The sequence below is a fragment of the Hakea prostrata genome, chromosome 10 (genome assembly GCF_041222555.1).
Source record: "Hakea prostrata isolate BN-2017 chromosome 10, UWA_Hpros_2, whole genome shotgun sequence".
In the NCBI taxonomy this organism is placed as follows: Eukaryota; Viridiplantae; Streptophyta; class Magnoliopsida; order Proteales; family Proteaceae; genus Hakea; species Hakea prostrata.
Window position 1 is genome coordinate 48,860,393 of NC_142609.1, and position 15,542 is coordinate 48,875,934.

Sequence of the window (15,542 nt, forward strand, 5' to 3'; positions counted from 1 at the left end):
TAAAATTTTATAAAAGACATAATTAGTTTTAGCCCTACCTTTTTTTTTAATTTAATAGAAAAGCTTAAAAAAAAAAGTTTTTCCAAGAGAGAAATAACTAACAATGAAGATATACTAGCTACTATACACAAGCATTTTAATTTACCATGAATAAGAAATTTAAAAAATAAAACAAAAATTTTACACATGCGTAGTAGGGTTTGGTTAAACCAAACCAATGTAGGAATCGATTTATTTGGTTCGAGCTTTATTCAATCGGTCCAGTCTAGGGTTTGACAACCATTGTTCACATTATCTTCTCCATTCCATGTTCATGAGGGAAGTTTTGGAGGAACTGAGATTTCCTCCCTCCAAGCTAACGGTGCTGTTAGACTAAATTTAGACTAAGTCCCTGCTACTTTTCATGGCCATGTTGTTCCTTCAACGAGTCTTCGCTGTTGGTTCAATTCTCAGGCCATTACAGTACCCAAGCTTCCGATGGCCTAACTGTTGATGGTATCGGCTTGTCTATGACCAAAACTTGATGAGAACGCAGGAGATTGGAAGAGCCATTAAGAAGCCATTGCTTAGCATTTGCTAGTATTCCTTTTTCGCTTTTGGCTGTCCTTAATTTGACTCCAAATCCAACATAGCAGAGTTGTAAGCATGGTATTTTGTGTCGGCGATAAATTTTATGGCCGACAGGGCGATTTTTCGCTGTGTCACTGGGGGCGACACCAAACCCCCCAGCCATATGATAAAATCAATTTATCGTGATAAATTCTGAAAATATTAAAATTTTAGAATTTAAAATTCCAAATTTAAAAACATCTAAAATATCGGAGAGAGAGGGCCAGAGGGGTAAAAGGAGTCGGTTATGCTTATGTCTCTCTCCAGTCTCCACACACCACACCGCAGAGGCGCAGATCGAAGAGGGATTCTGATTTTTGGGAGAAGGGAAGAAACGATGGGGGTGACCGGAAAAATGATGGTGGTGACCAGTGTCGGAAACCATGGCGGTGACGGTGATGGAGTCTGAGATTTGAAGAAAAACTTGTCCTACGATCTCTGCGTTCTCCTCTTATCTCTCCATCTTTGCGATCTCTGCCGGCCTACGATCTCTGCGTTCTCCTCTTATCTCTCCATCTTTGCGATCTCTGCCGGCCTACGATCTCTTTGCTTCTCTCTCTCCCAAACTCACCTGCAAGCCAAAGCCGCCCATCTGGGTTTCCATGGTAAACCGTAACTGTAGCAAGTTAGTGTTAAACACAGTTAAATAAACGGAGAAAGTGCATTATCTTTGTGTAAGGGTGGAGGAGCAGATCCAAAACCTGTTGCAAGAGAGGAACAAAAAGGAGAAAATGGAACCGATGGAGAGAGAAGCAGCGAGCAGAAGGCGATGTTAGAACAACGACACAAGGTTCAATTTCTTCGGCCTGATATGTCGGCCGTGTCGGTTTCATCAGCACCGACACGGCGACACGGACCGATCATTCGAACATTAGTTGTAAGACATGGAAACACGCCCAAACTGATAAGGCAATTTTATGAAGACAAAGATCTTTCTTTTTTCTCTTTCAATCCTAAGTAATTACAACGGTTAGTTAACCTACTATTACAGTCCCAATTTCAAGGAGATTGGAAGAATCATATAACCGCCGTTGCACAATAGATTCAGCTAATTAAGAAGCGATTACAGGTACAACTGGAAGCTACCCTCATTTGTAAATTTCAAATCAATCAAGGAAGAATTCAAATTGTTATTATTTGCTTAAGACCCAGAATTTAATTTTCGTGATCGTATGGTTCCTGTGGAAGAATATAGCCGTTAGGCTTGGAAATCCTGTCTGCTAACTTTTGGGATGATTTAATTCATGGTGAATTGATCACCCCAGGGAAAGATGGGAGAGGTGAATGGTTTCGTTTAAAAAAAAGAGGAAAAAATATAATAAGGGACATAATATATTGTACTAAAAAAAACCCAACATTAATTTATGATCAACCAAAAAATTAAAAAAAAAAATTCATCTGTTTTAGTTTTTCTATAGCCAAGTATTAAAAATATATATATAATTCTAAAACAGATGAATTACAGATAAAAAAAATTAAAAAAAAAAAGCCACCATTTACATACATAAATCAGAGGTTTAGAAAGACCTCTCCCTAAGAAAGTTAATAGGTCCATCATTTTGATTAATTGTCAGAAAATTCTTCAACGAAAAATTACTGTCAAAATTTTTATCTGTTTGAAAGTTATTGTCCTTGTATGGATGAATTGGCATGTTTCTTGATAGATAAGACAGCAATCCCACCATGGGGGTTTAGCTCAGACAATAGAATCCGGCAATGACCAAAGTGTTGCTAAAAGATAATAAATAGATTGTTCAATAAGCCTTGATACGTTATTAGGAATCTGTCAACTTATGCTGGAGATAACCAAATAAAAATACTTCTGACAACTACAATTGGGTTAAATTTGTTATAATGGTAAAATATTTATCAAATAATTCATGTGATTGATTTCCTCCAATGTCTCATCATTGTAAATCTTCTCGTCCTGTTAGAAAAACCTAACATCCAACTAAAAAAGAAAAAATAAAAGAAAAATAGTAATTTATGATTAATATTTTGAATAATAAGTTGTTATAAACAGACAATGTGCAAAAAATGCATGTCGCTTCTTCATTAAAAATACATGAAAAATGAAACATAAACCCCAAAAAAAAAATGAAAATGCAACTCGTATTATTTGATTAACTTGTTTCTTTTTTAAATGAAAAAACAAAAACTTCTATATCTTAAAACTGCAAATACATGATTCCTCCAGTATTGCATTGTTCATCTATATATCTACCACATTGGAATGGGCTTAAGGTACATTAGTTAACTATTTTAACAAGAAAAGGGTTTTTAAAACATGAGTACCCATATATCAAAAGTCCCATTAATTATGTTTAATTATAGAAGAGTAGTACTTAAGGGCAAGACTGTATGTCTAGGATTTGATAGCAAATTAAGGACTGCTTTCATCTCGTAATGCAAAATTTGCTCTATTTGGTATTGGAAAAGTTGTATATAATCTAAACCTTGATGAAGGCAAAAATTCATGGCCTTAAAAAAATTATTAATTTGGAGTCTTCCCAAAATTTATTAATCTTGGTTAGAAATTCTTACAAATATTAAAATAGCATTTTGAATATTATTTTAAATCATAAAATAAAATGGACATACATTGTTCAAGTCGTCTAGGTATCAAATATAATTGATCCAAGGTCTCCCCAATACCCATGTCATTAAACCACTTCGATACATAACTCAACACTCTATTGGAATCAGGGGATTTTTTTATTAAAGACCATACAGAGTAACTAGTTATTATGAAAATAGAGCAAAACCACATACAAAAGTTTTATCCAATGAAAGATTGGTAATAAATGATCACTAGAGATGAAGCATGGAGCTCTGAGCGAGAGCTTGTGTTTTCAATCCCAAAGGCCTCGCTGCTAAGATTTTCTTAGTCCTTCTGCAAACAATAAAAATAGAGCAAATTGTACTGGCACCTCAAAATGGAGGCTTTAAAATACTAACACCCCAGTTTATGTTTGGAAAAAATAGACATCACAATTCATTAAACACAGTAGTCCATTCTATTAATGAAACAGTTAACGCATTGTTTATTTTTTCCTGGTTTGATGTGGTTTCAGGAGTGGATAACGTCAAGAAGATCATTACACTTAGTTTTCTCTATTGTACATTTTCTCTCCAAAGTCTGTAAGAATTTTGAAACTCTGATATAGTGATTGGACTTTTTCTTGAGTCTCGAAGATGTAGGCGTAAGCCGAACTCCGTCATCATATTGTGTGTCTCTCCCTTTTGATTCTCTTTGCAATTCTTGGTTAATCATCACGCAAATCACAATAGAAGGCCATAAACCACCATTTTGACTGAATATCCAATCTAACAAATAGATAAAATTCCTTGATTAAGAGCTATTGTCAAAATTTCTATCCATTTGAAAGCTACTTCCCTTGTATGGATGAATTGGCATGTGTTACACAGGTTGTGGTTTAAACCATTAAACCGGTGTTAATCATTCAATTGAGAACACTTGGCTAAACCTAGTTCAAAAGGTTCGTCTAGTACTTCTCAATATGCCACTTCTGGGAAGAATTGTTGGCTTTAAAGAACGTCTCTCAGTGAATGTCATGTGGCATTTGAGACTTCTTGGATAACACCTTACTAAGCACTCGAGACGCTAATTCTCGGCAAAAGTAACACTGCGAGGGTATTCAACTCATCTTTATCCAAACATCAATCAAGGCATTAAATTCAAAATTAAATGCTCAACGCTTATCGGGAAGTTTCTCATTCGTTCATACTTTTGTTTGTTGAATTAAGGGATAGCTGTCACATTTGAGCCCACATAACTTTGAGCTCTTGATCAGTTTAGGATAAGATGCAGCTGGCTTGAAGCTTCTCTAGAAAGATTGAGTTATTAACTTGGTGATTAAGTAATATACCGTGAGTAATCACAACCCTTCATCATGATGTGGAAGATTGGACGGTAATGATGCATTCTGGCAATATCAAAGGTATGAGATTGATATATAAGCAATACACTCAGCACAAAGAGGGGAGGTCTTGGGTTCGCACCCATTCCGCGGCATTAATTATATAAAAGCTCCCTTGAGGATGTAATCGTGGTGTGTTTAAGTTGGCCCGGATGAACCTCTTAAAAAAAAAAAAAAAAAAAAAAAAAAAAGAGGGTAGGCCTAGTTACAATAATTCCGATATTTATTCTCCTGCAAGTTTCAAAGAAGACATTCTTTCTTGGAGCATTTACTCCTCAACATGAAGATCTGTATTTTCCTTAGTTTGACTTAATCATTGGAGGTGGCTTTCCGTCCTTAGAGGCGCGGCCCACTCTCACTTTCTATGATTTCTAGGAACCTAGTTTGGACCAGATTGCGCTCATGCAGATTTTTGAACAATAACATGTTTCTCGATGGATAAAATAGCAACTCCACCGGTGTTTAGTTCAGATGAGTAGAACCGTGCAATGACCAATGAATTGTTAAAAGGTAATCAATATATTGTTCAATGAGGCTCGTATACGTGATTAAAATGTATCTATCTCCTTCTTGGAATTTTATTAAGTTCATTTCTGACTATTCATTTTCTTCTGGATGAAGGACACATGTCCATCAGTGACATTCAAAGGTTCAAATTAAATTTAAATAAAAAAATTTTATTTTCTAAATCTTACCTCAACCTTTAGATGTGATAGATGGACATTTGTCGTTCATTTAGAGAGAAATGGATGGTCCATTTTCTACTAAATAAGAATACAAAGAAATGGACTTAATTAAATAATACTTCCTCCTGAGATAGTCAAATAATAATACTTTTGATAACTATAGTGGGGTTGCCAAAGATGATATGTTAAAGTGGTTAAAGATCCAACTTTCCTAGAGGAGGTTCTGAGCTCCCCCTTGAAGAAGTAAATCGTGGTGCGCACATGCTGGCACCTCCGTTCCAAACAAAAAAAAAACAACAATTAAAGGAAAGATGCCAAAAGAGACTCTTCATATATTGAAGGATATTTTTGTTTGTGTTGCTTTTTATCTTAATATATTATTTATTCATGTAAAAAAAAAAAGAGCAAATTGCACTGGCACCCCAAAATAGAGACCTTAAAGCACTGACACCCCACTTTATGTTTGAAAAACACATAGGTCATATTCTGTTAGAGTGGTTAGTTATATTATTACAAAGACTATTATACCCTTCTCTATCAAACTTATTCTCTAATCAATCTTATTTTCATTTATCAAAAATAAAAGAAAAATTCATGAAAAAATAAAATGACAAAAATATCCTTATATTTAGAGCATTTAAAATATTCACCCAACTATAGGTGGGTGAAGGGATTCTCCTGTCACCCATCTTCTTCCCATCCCACACCAGAAAATAGTCACCGCCACTAAAAATTGTCCACTGCCAGCAACGATCAGATCCCCTCCCCGTCGGCAACCACAGCCGCCCCTATTTCTCTCACCGTTCGACACCCTAGGTCTAGCTCCTGGGGCACTTCTGGTTCATTTTCATACACATCCAAACCGGCACCACCAATTTCCACTTGCACCAAACACCGAACCAGCTCCTTCTCATCAACGAGAGCCCCACGTCCAACATTAATAATGATTCCTTTCTAACAGTTTCACTAACATAATGGACTAGTGTGTTTAATGAATTGGGGTGTTTGTGTTTTTTAAACATAAAGTGGGGTGTCAGTGCTTTAAAGTCTCAATTTTGGGGTGTCATTGCAATTTGCTCAAAAAAAAAACAACAATCTGCTTTCCGTGCAGCTTTTTACTTGTTCGCTTGACAGCTTTTTGAGCAGCTTTTTAATTGGTCATGTTTTCTGCCTCTTTTCATATATTTGTGGCAAATCAATTTCTAGTGTGAACAGTATGTTCAAAACTACTGTCCCAATCCTGCTCCAATAATTCACTGTTATTTTAAAAATTGGTCAAATATTATTAAAATAATTCTTGTAATTGATTTCCTCAAATGTCTCATCGTTGTAAAATCTTCTCGTCTTATTATAAATATCTAACATCCAACTCAAAAACAAAAGAAAAATTGTTATAAAAAACACTTAAAAAAAAAAGCAATGAAAAATAGTTATATATGATTAATATTTTGAATAATAAGTTCTTATAAGCAGAGAACATGCAAAAAATGCATGTTGTTTGTTCATTAAAAATAGATGAAAAAATGAAACCCTTATTTAAAAAAAAATAAAAAATGCAACCCGTATTATTTGAATAAGTTTTTCTTTTTAATGAAAAAACAAAAATTTCTATTACTTAAAATTACAAATACATGTCTTCAATATTTCGCTGTTTATTTATATTTAGGAATGGGGCTAAGGCTGTTATTGGTATCAATTCTTATTCTTTATTATGTCTATTTACAAGAAATAAATACAAAAATTTATTATCGGTCAAGAATGAAAAATGGTTTGGTAAATTTTGTCGAAAATAAATTATGGAATAAAAAATAAGTTTGAAATCAAAATAAAAAAATGGTTAGTAAATAAAGTGAGCAAGTGATAAAAGAGGGGAAAAATATGACTTTTATAAAAAAAATATTTATTGACTATTTTATCTTCATCTTAGCCATAAAATTTTAAGTAAACTTGTGCATAAATGAAGAGAATAAAATTTTCACCATTATTTATAATAGACAAAAAATTTATTACGGATTTTGAAAGTTTTTTTATTATTTTAAATAAAAATAAAACTGATAATAGATGCCAACGATTTAAAATAATGAAAAATCTCATAATTTGCCGATAGCATTGGTTTCGGTCTGGTTTTCGGGCAGTTTGATTTCTCAGTATCGGGTTCAGATTTGGTAGATCGGGTAAGATCCACATATCATAATCCGAGACCAAACCGATGAGGTTAGATTACATTCATTCGGTTCGAGTTTGACTCGATCGGTTCAGTCTAGGGTTTGACAACCCTTGTTCATGACTTCATGGGATCTTCTCCGTTTCGTATTGATGTGCCGAGTTCTTGAGACCCTATGAAGACGAACCACCTTTTAGTTCTTTAGTTCATGAATAGAATTTCTCAATATTTCTCATTTTCCTTTACAAATATCACGCTTTTCCTCCATTAAATACAAAGTGACACCTCTCTTGGTATTGGGACGCTGTGTCCCATCTTGTTGCGAAATGGGGTTTTTCCCAAGTTTGAAGAAGGCATCATCATTTAACAGATCATTTTTTATCCCTCAAAATTCTAGAAGTGGAATTCTGAAACTCTGCTCTCTAATTTCATGTTTCTGTGAGTCAAAGAAACCTTCCACTGTCGAAACAGAGTATTCACAGTCTACGGTTCCTTCTGGGTTTAGGGTTTTGCGGTATACTTTGGGCTTATCTTCTCCAGATGTCAGAACCACAAAAATCCCTGCTACTTTTCATGTCGGTGTCGGTCTTCGCTGTTGGTTCACTTCTCAGGCCGCTACCGTACCCAGGACTTCCGATGGCTTAACTGTTGATGGTATCGTCGCTGGTCAATGGCCAATACTTGATGAGAACGAAGGAGATTGGAAGAGCCATGCAGCCGCCATTGCTCAATCGATTCAGCTAATTAAGAAGAGATTACAGGTACATGTGGGAGCTACCTTCATTTGTAAATTTTAATTAAGTATATCGAGGGAAAATTCAAATTTTCATTATTTGCTTGAGACCCAGAATTAAGTTTTCATGATTGTATGGTAACAGTGGAAGAAGATGGTAGTTAGGCTGGCAATGCTGTCAGCAGAGCTGAATAAAGCTAACCTTTGGGATGATCCAGTTCATGCTGGAAAAATTAGCCGTGAACATGGGTCAATCTTGCGAAAGATGGAAGAGGTGAATGGGTTCGAGAGAGAATTGCTCGAGCACATAGATATGCTGAAGCTGGCACGAGAAGAGAACGATGGAGAATTGGAATCGGTGGGGACTTGCTTTTGCTTATAGGCATGTATTCCATTTGCTTCTTGGTATTTGCTAGTATTCCCTTTTTATTTCATAAGTACTGGAGGACTTACATGAGCCTTATTGAAAGAATGCCACGATATTTATATCTGTACTCTCAGTTATGTAGAGCTTGAACCAACTCATAATTTAAAACAAGATATCCATTTTCCGGGAACATCAAAACTATTCCTTTCTCTCGATTTGATTTTACAAAGTTATATTTCACTTCTTCCTCTGTAATTGAGTGGCCTAGCCGTTTTGATATTTGCACTTGAATGCCCATTCCTCATTGATAAAGGTTGCTTCCAAGTCAGTGTCGCATTTACTGAAGATTGATAGCAGACACAAAGAAAGCATTATTGGTCAATGTATTAAGAGCCCATTAGCCCTGATCTGATTGTTATTCCCCAAATCCTTTCTTCTTAAGCCAAATGTGGGCTTATCTTTCGTAAGTGACGTTCTTGTGTTGTAAGGATTTATTGGCTAATAGTGCAAATATTATGCAGGACATTGCGTTTATTTTTAGATGATAATCTTATGAATCAATATTGATATGCTAAAACATCCTGCTGATTACCTTTAGAGTATTTTGTACTTGGTTTGAAATCTTTTTGTTCTCACTGAAAGTGAAGGAAATTTTATTTCTTCTTTGGTAGGAATCCCTGAGAGCTTTACTCAGTATGAGGAGGAGTGTGAAGGAGAAAGAGCTCGAAGCTTTGTTGGCTGGGGAACAGGATCCTTGTTCTTGCTTCATAGAGGTAATATCTAAAATTGTTGTTGAAACAGTCTTCTTCTGTTCACTACTGGCTTTATGTTGGCCAGGCATTTTGAAACATCATTTCTCACATAAAATATAGTTATATCCTTCATAGCCTGTGCAGCCTGTGCTTTAGAGCATTGACGTGCTGTTATAAATCATCATTAAGTGGGAAGTTGGAAAATATCTGTTTATGCAGAGCCATACTCTATTTCAATATTGGTATTGGTACCTAATGCAGGTTCAAGCAGGAGCTGGGGGTACGGAAAGCATGGACTGGGCTGCAATGGTGATGAACATGTATAAATCATGGGCTCAACGCCACAGATATGGAGTCACTGTTGTGGACGAAATGCATGGTGAGATTGCAGGGATTAAGGTTCAATTCCAGACCTTTTATCTTGACCATGCTTTTTTTTCTATTCTTTCTTTTAACATCTGAGAATGTGCTTTTAATAGTATACACTGCTTGTGCTCAGTGAATAGAAGCTTCAAGGGAAATTATATGTATGGATTTAAATAACAATAAATATTAATGTTCCCTTGAGGTTGAATAAAGGAGATTGCTCAAGCTGGGTGTTTAGAAAACTACGAATCCTCTGTATGAGTAAAAGTTCATCAGCTGTTTTCATTCTGATAGGACCCCAACTACTTCCTCAGTCAAACCCTGCAACCGAGCTCCTTCCTGATGTGATATACCTTCAAATACCTCACTGTTGACCTACAATTCACACATGATTCCTCACAGTCCACAGACAACTCACACACTCTGCAAATAAAATGAATACACAGGAAAATGGAATGTGAAATACTTCAGTTGATTCGGCGCTGCAATTGACTTGATCAACTGTTATACAAGTATTTCCAAAACCCCTGAATATCCTATTCTATTTGCCCCAAAACCTGAGAGTCTTCCTCTCCCCACAGTTTCTCACTTCTCGCATACCTCTCTCTTACCCCTCTCTTCTCCCCTCTTTCTCTTCATATACCCTAAAACATCACCCCAAGACATACCCTAACTAGCACCTTTCCCCCTCAGCCATACCCTCTGAGAATTCTCAATGGCAAGTATGCTGCTCTGCAATGAATACTTGCCATGTGTCTTTGTATTTCAATTCTGTCCCTCACATGGTTGGGTGGAAATGATCCCCCGTGCCCTTCCCTATATGGTGCAGTTTACTTTCCCTTGGATATCAGGGTCTTATGACATTCTTTTTGAATATCCGAGGTGAATTGTGTTGCTAAACCCAGATTCATAATTATAAAATGGTCTAGACCCTCTAATCTATGTCTTTATCGTTTTCTCCTTCCTTCTGATATTCCCCCAATTTGGGGCTCCCTGGAGAGTTCAATTCGGTTGGGTTTTTGGCTTAATCCACAGATATCATTTTTTTGGCAGTATAGTTTCATGTTGAACTGGTTATTTGTTGATTTTGACTCCTTTATTTGTTTGTGTTTCAAGTGGTACTCTAAAATGTCTCACCTTTGCAAGTACCACTTTTAGTCGAGGAAGTAACTTCATCATTGGCTTTTTAAGTAAAAAAATTTATACAAACTTTTTATAAGTTAATATTTTATGTATCAAGTGTGGAAATTGTGATGGACAAAATGTGGAATATCATTTAATCATAAATTATTCTCATTTTCAGCGAGCAACGATTAAGGTAGACGGTGAATTTGCTTTTGGTTATGCCAAGGCAGAGGTTGGGGTACACAGGTTGGTGCGAATTTCACCTTTTGACAGTGGAAAACGACGGCATACTTCTTTTGCTGCTGTAGCTGTGATTCCCATCTTGGGTGAGACATCATCCGTTTACCAAATTAATGAATCTGATCTGCGCATTGAGCGCTTTCGTGCCGGAGGAGCTGGTGGCCAGCATGTTAACACAACTGAAAGTGCAGTCAGAATAGTGCACATTCCTACTGGAGTTACTGCCACATGTCAAAATGAAAGGTAGGCATGAACAATCTCTCATTTGCATTTATACTGATCATAGAGCTGAAAGATAAATTTACTTCTCATGTAAATGAAGCACATGTGCACCTGTACTTCATGTTCTTTTAATCTCAAGTAGAAAATTTGATTTAGTATGAAAGCAGGTCACAACATCAAAATAAGTCTATGGCGATGTCTGTGCTTCAGTCTCGGTTAAACCAGCTCGAGATGGCCCGCCAAGCTCAGTTGAATGCTCAGCATACACAGTCCCTCACTGAAATTAGTTGGGGCAACCAGATACGAACTTACGTTCTCCATGTATGATTCTTTAAATTAATTCCCTTAATATATTTGCTTGCCAATAATTCAACTTTTTACTCACTAAAGGCTCCTTTGTCTTTGTGTAGCCCTATCGCATGGTGAAGGATCTTCGAACAAATTACGAGGTCTCTGATCCTGATTCAGTTCTTGAAGGTGATCTCGATGGATTCATCTTGAGTTTCCTATCTGCATCTTTGGATAAAAATCAGGATAACATATGAATAAAGGTCAAAATCCTCAATACTGTTCTTCCCTGGAGAGTCCACCAATTTCTTTCCTGGGAAATGGCTGCACAAAGGTGGCGGGAATTTGCTTATTAGAGTTGACCATATTGGCAGTCCAGAGATTGTTCCAGTGCATTGGATATTGTCGGCAAGTATTATGAAGGTTCTTATATGGAGTTTTGAATCACGTAAACTTCTGAATTACTGGATGAATTTACTCGGTATGTACTTGTTTTAGCTACTAATAGTCTTCAATCCTTACTTCATCAAAAAGGATTGAATTTGATGTCTTCATTTATTTAATGACCTAAAGAACTCTTTCTGGCTTCTTATATATTACAATTACTGTAGCAAACTTGTGCAGGCGATCGCATTTTATTTAATTAACATTGATAGTACATTATGTGTGTTTCTCTAATTATGATCTCTTCACCTACTAGCTTAAAGCTTTTGCCTGTTACGTGTTGGAGCAGATAACGTGACCTTTGCATAAATAATCATGGCTTTTTAAGATGAGCTTGGAATTTGTATAAAATGAAGTTATCATCAACTCAACAACAACCATGATCCATTTGGAAACTGTCGAGAATAACCCATATGTATGACTGATTATAATTTTGAAGTAGGTCAACATATTTGATAGGTGGCTCAAGAATGGAGGTTTCAAAGCCATCCATGATTCCTTTCCAAATTGGTAATTCACTTACAGAGCAGGTGTCTAGTAAACATCCTTCGCCTACTCTACCAGGTTTCAACTTTCAATTGAAGATCCAGATGACTTTTACTTTCTGAAAAGCAATGGAGGTAGGTTGGTAATCTGCTGATCATTTTATATCGAGGAGTGTCATCATCAGTTCAAAATTTTTAGTGCACTTCTTATCACTCTCGCACACGCAACTACTACTGATGTGGTTTCAGAACCGGAACAGTCCTCATCAGCTTTGATGAGTGAAGCTTTCGCCATTTGATCCGGATTACTCTACACACTGGCAGAGGTAGTAGAAGGAGTCTTAGTTGAATCAGTTTGCCAAGTGTTGATTAATCTGATTATGGATGGTGCATCAATTCCACCCCATGACATTAGGCCCATTGTATTTGATATTTTACATCTTAGTTCTGTTTTGGAGGAATGTTTCTTCTCTTATATTCTTAGGTTGGTCAACTATATTGCAGACCACCTAGCAAGGAGGGCATTGTCGTTTTTCTTGAATGTACAATAGGTGGAAACCCTACCTTGAGACATTGAGGCTCATCATCTGGAGTGTGGATCATCTCCTCTGCCTGTGCTCCTTCGATAGTCTTACAATGATAAATTATGTGAGGTCCACAAGTAGAAAATAATAAAACATTAAAAACAAAAAAATCATCACCCTAACCCTGTGTACCCCATCATTTGCGGGTTCAAATCCTCCACAAGTTTGAGTTTTCCTCTAACCTCTTCAACACAATATGGGATCGCCTCTTCGTCAGATCAGCCAATAGTGCTCTCCTGATGCTTTTTTACCACATATTATGTGTGAGATCCATGTGATATTAATATATTTTTTAATATATTCAGATGTAGGGGCTTCACACAGTATGAGTGGTAAAAAAATGTCAAAAAAGTACTATGTGCTCTCCTGATAGGAAAAAAAGTACTATGTGCCCTTCTGATAGGAAAGTGATTTGAACTTTTTCATCACACATTAGGAGTGGGTTTACGTGGAACCCACTTGGGCTCTTACCTCTAGTTTATTTTGTCAATACTTTTATTAAGTGATCCTACTTCTAATATGTGGAGAAAAAAAAAAATAAATAAATAAAAACACAAAAAATTTACGTGAGTAGAGAATCAGAGTCATCATCTAGTCATTGCATGGCGTGGAGCTGCTCTCCTCTTCACTGGAGATAATGTGGAAACTCATTGGGAATATGGTTCCAGCATCGATCCTTTATGCGAGCCCCTGCAAGGTTGTCTCCCTTGACCTTCGTGAAATAAACATTTCACCCCAATTTTCACATGCACTTTCAACAGAAAAACCCAAGAGTGCTAGAGAGTGCTAGACACCTGGGAGGAGAGAGAGAGAGAGAGAGAGGAGAAAGTCTTGCACCGGTAATAATAAGGAGAACATAGAGGCAAGAGAATATTAATCTGTCATTAATCCTTGTAAATTTGTCTGTTAACCGAACAGGTCAAAAACAATTCTGTTGAGAATTTGGAATTGGTCTGCCACTTCCATCTTGCTCCTTCTCTACGGTGTTTATCCCTTCCGTACTCTAATGCTACTTTTACTGCCTTCGTTTTCCTCGGCAGGGGCTTCTTCAGCAACTGTCGACATGGATGCCAATAATTCACCACACAGTCACTAGATGCCTCTCCTCTTTTATGTGTGCGATTCTGCTGTTGACAACGAAGAAACCGACCTAGCAAAGGCCACAAGCCAACGACCAACCTCAAAGCTCAGTAGAAACTTGCAGGCCATGGATTGAGCTTGGCGAGGCTAGGCCAAGGTAGTGGAGAATGGAGATCCTCTCCACTTAGTCTGCTCCTCTACTTACTCATTTATTCATATACACATGAATGCGGGACCTACAACTCGTAGGTTCTCTCCGTATCAAGTATGGTAGTGTGGATTCCACACTCATGTGAAGGTATGTAAGTGTGGATGAGTAGAAGGGCAAGATTGGATGTAGAGAATCTGTAGGCAAGATTGAAAATTTTTAATTTACATGGTTGAATAGTTGACACATGTTCTATCTCAAAATAAAATTCTCCTTTTTTTTAATTTTTTTTTGTAATGTTGGTTGATGGTATTGAGATCTTTTTTTTCATGTAAGTTAAAGGTTGAAAATATATTAGTTATCATTTTCAAAAATAGAAAAAATATTAATGTCAATAAATTATAAATTAATTTTCATTTGGATCTCTAATTTTGATCCATGTCATTCTTTAAAAAAAAAAAAAACTCCTCTGATATGCACATCTCTCTGTTGTGCACTTTTATGTCAAATAAAAGACTGTGATTAGAGGTTTAATTTTAAATTAAAAAATTTTAATACTCTTTTATTTTAAAATTTTCTCAACCACTTGTTTGGCATAAAAGTGTATTGCTTTGCACAACAGAGGATGTTTTCCGTCATTCTTAGTTCTGACAAAATAAAATTTTACATTAGTATCCTTATAATATCCAAAAAAATCAATTAGACACACCGTCAATTAAAGACACTTGTTTGACATTTCATGACCAAAACGTCTTTATATCTTTTCAATTTTTCCACTCAACTTATTCAAATCTTGAACAGTACTGGTACAAAATATTAATAATTTAGTATTAGAGCAAGCTTCTGTATATACTATCAACTAAAGAAAAGAAATAAAAAGACTAACTGAAGAAAGGAAATAAAAAAATTTATAAGGTATTTTGGGCAAAAATTATAATATGTCCTTAATTGAATATTTTTCAACCCCAAGAGAGATAATGCAAAAGGTCATTTCTTTGGATTAAAATTAAAACTAAATAAAAATTACCCATAAATTTAAAGATTGACCCCATATATCAGGCATGATTGAACCTTTCAACGCTGAAATTTAGGTAACAAACCTAGATGACTAATTTAGACCCATACACCAGTGGTCCAATTGCTAGAATGGGTTTCGAGCAGAAGCAGATCTGATGGCTCATGTGAACCCGGTTCATTCTTATCTGACAACGAATATTCAACTAGCCAACAGCACAAAAGGACATCCCTGTAATTTTAGTTGCATAATTCCAAATTTTCAAATTTGTTTGAACTTTGAATTATAAGGAT

At 36.0% G+C, this 15,542-nt stretch overlaps 1 protein-coding gene across 2 annotated transcripts; it reads left to right on the forward strand.

Moving 5' to 3' along the window:
- The first annotated feature begins 7,481 nt into the window (after positions 1–7,481).
- LOC149003673 (Peptide chain release factor 2) lies at positions 7,482–13,050 on the forward strand. 2 transcript variants are annotated; one of them, XM_089138295.1, is made up of 7 exons: positions 7,482–8,161; positions 8,279–8,491; positions 9,172–9,273; positions 9,514–9,651; positions 10,922–11,226; positions 11,373–11,526; positions 11,616–13,050. In XM_089138295.1, the coding sequence occupies exons 1-7, from the start codon at positions 7,727–7,729 to the stop codon at positions 11,748–11,750; spliced, it is 1,482 nt and encodes a 493-aa protein (XP_088994421.1). In that variant the 5' UTR covers positions 7,482–7,726; the 3' UTR covers positions 11,751–13,050. The 2 variants fall into 2 exon arrangements, with proteins under 2 accessions (XP_088994421.1, XP_088994422.1); XM_089138296.1 differs by lacking the exon at positions 11,616–13,050 and having other exon boundaries at positions 11,362–11,520.
- Positions 13,051–15,542: the final 2,492 nt, after the last annotated feature.

What these genes read in the sequence shown, in the direction of transcription:
- LOC149003673 (XM_089138295.1), top strand. Translation starts at nt 7,727, where the DNA reads ATGGGGTTTTTCCCAAGTTTGAAGAAGGCATCATCATTTAACAGATCA. An exon ending in CTTGTTCTTGCTTCATAGAG is followed by an intron (nt 9,274 to 9,513) that starts GTAATATCTAAA and finishes TACCTAATGCAG; the next exon opens with GTTCAAGCAGGAGCTGGGGG. An exon ending in GCCACATGTCAAAATGAAAG is followed by an intron (nt 11,227 to 11,372) that starts GTAGGCATGAAC and finishes GTATGAAAGCAG; the next exon opens with GTCACAACATCAAAATAAGT.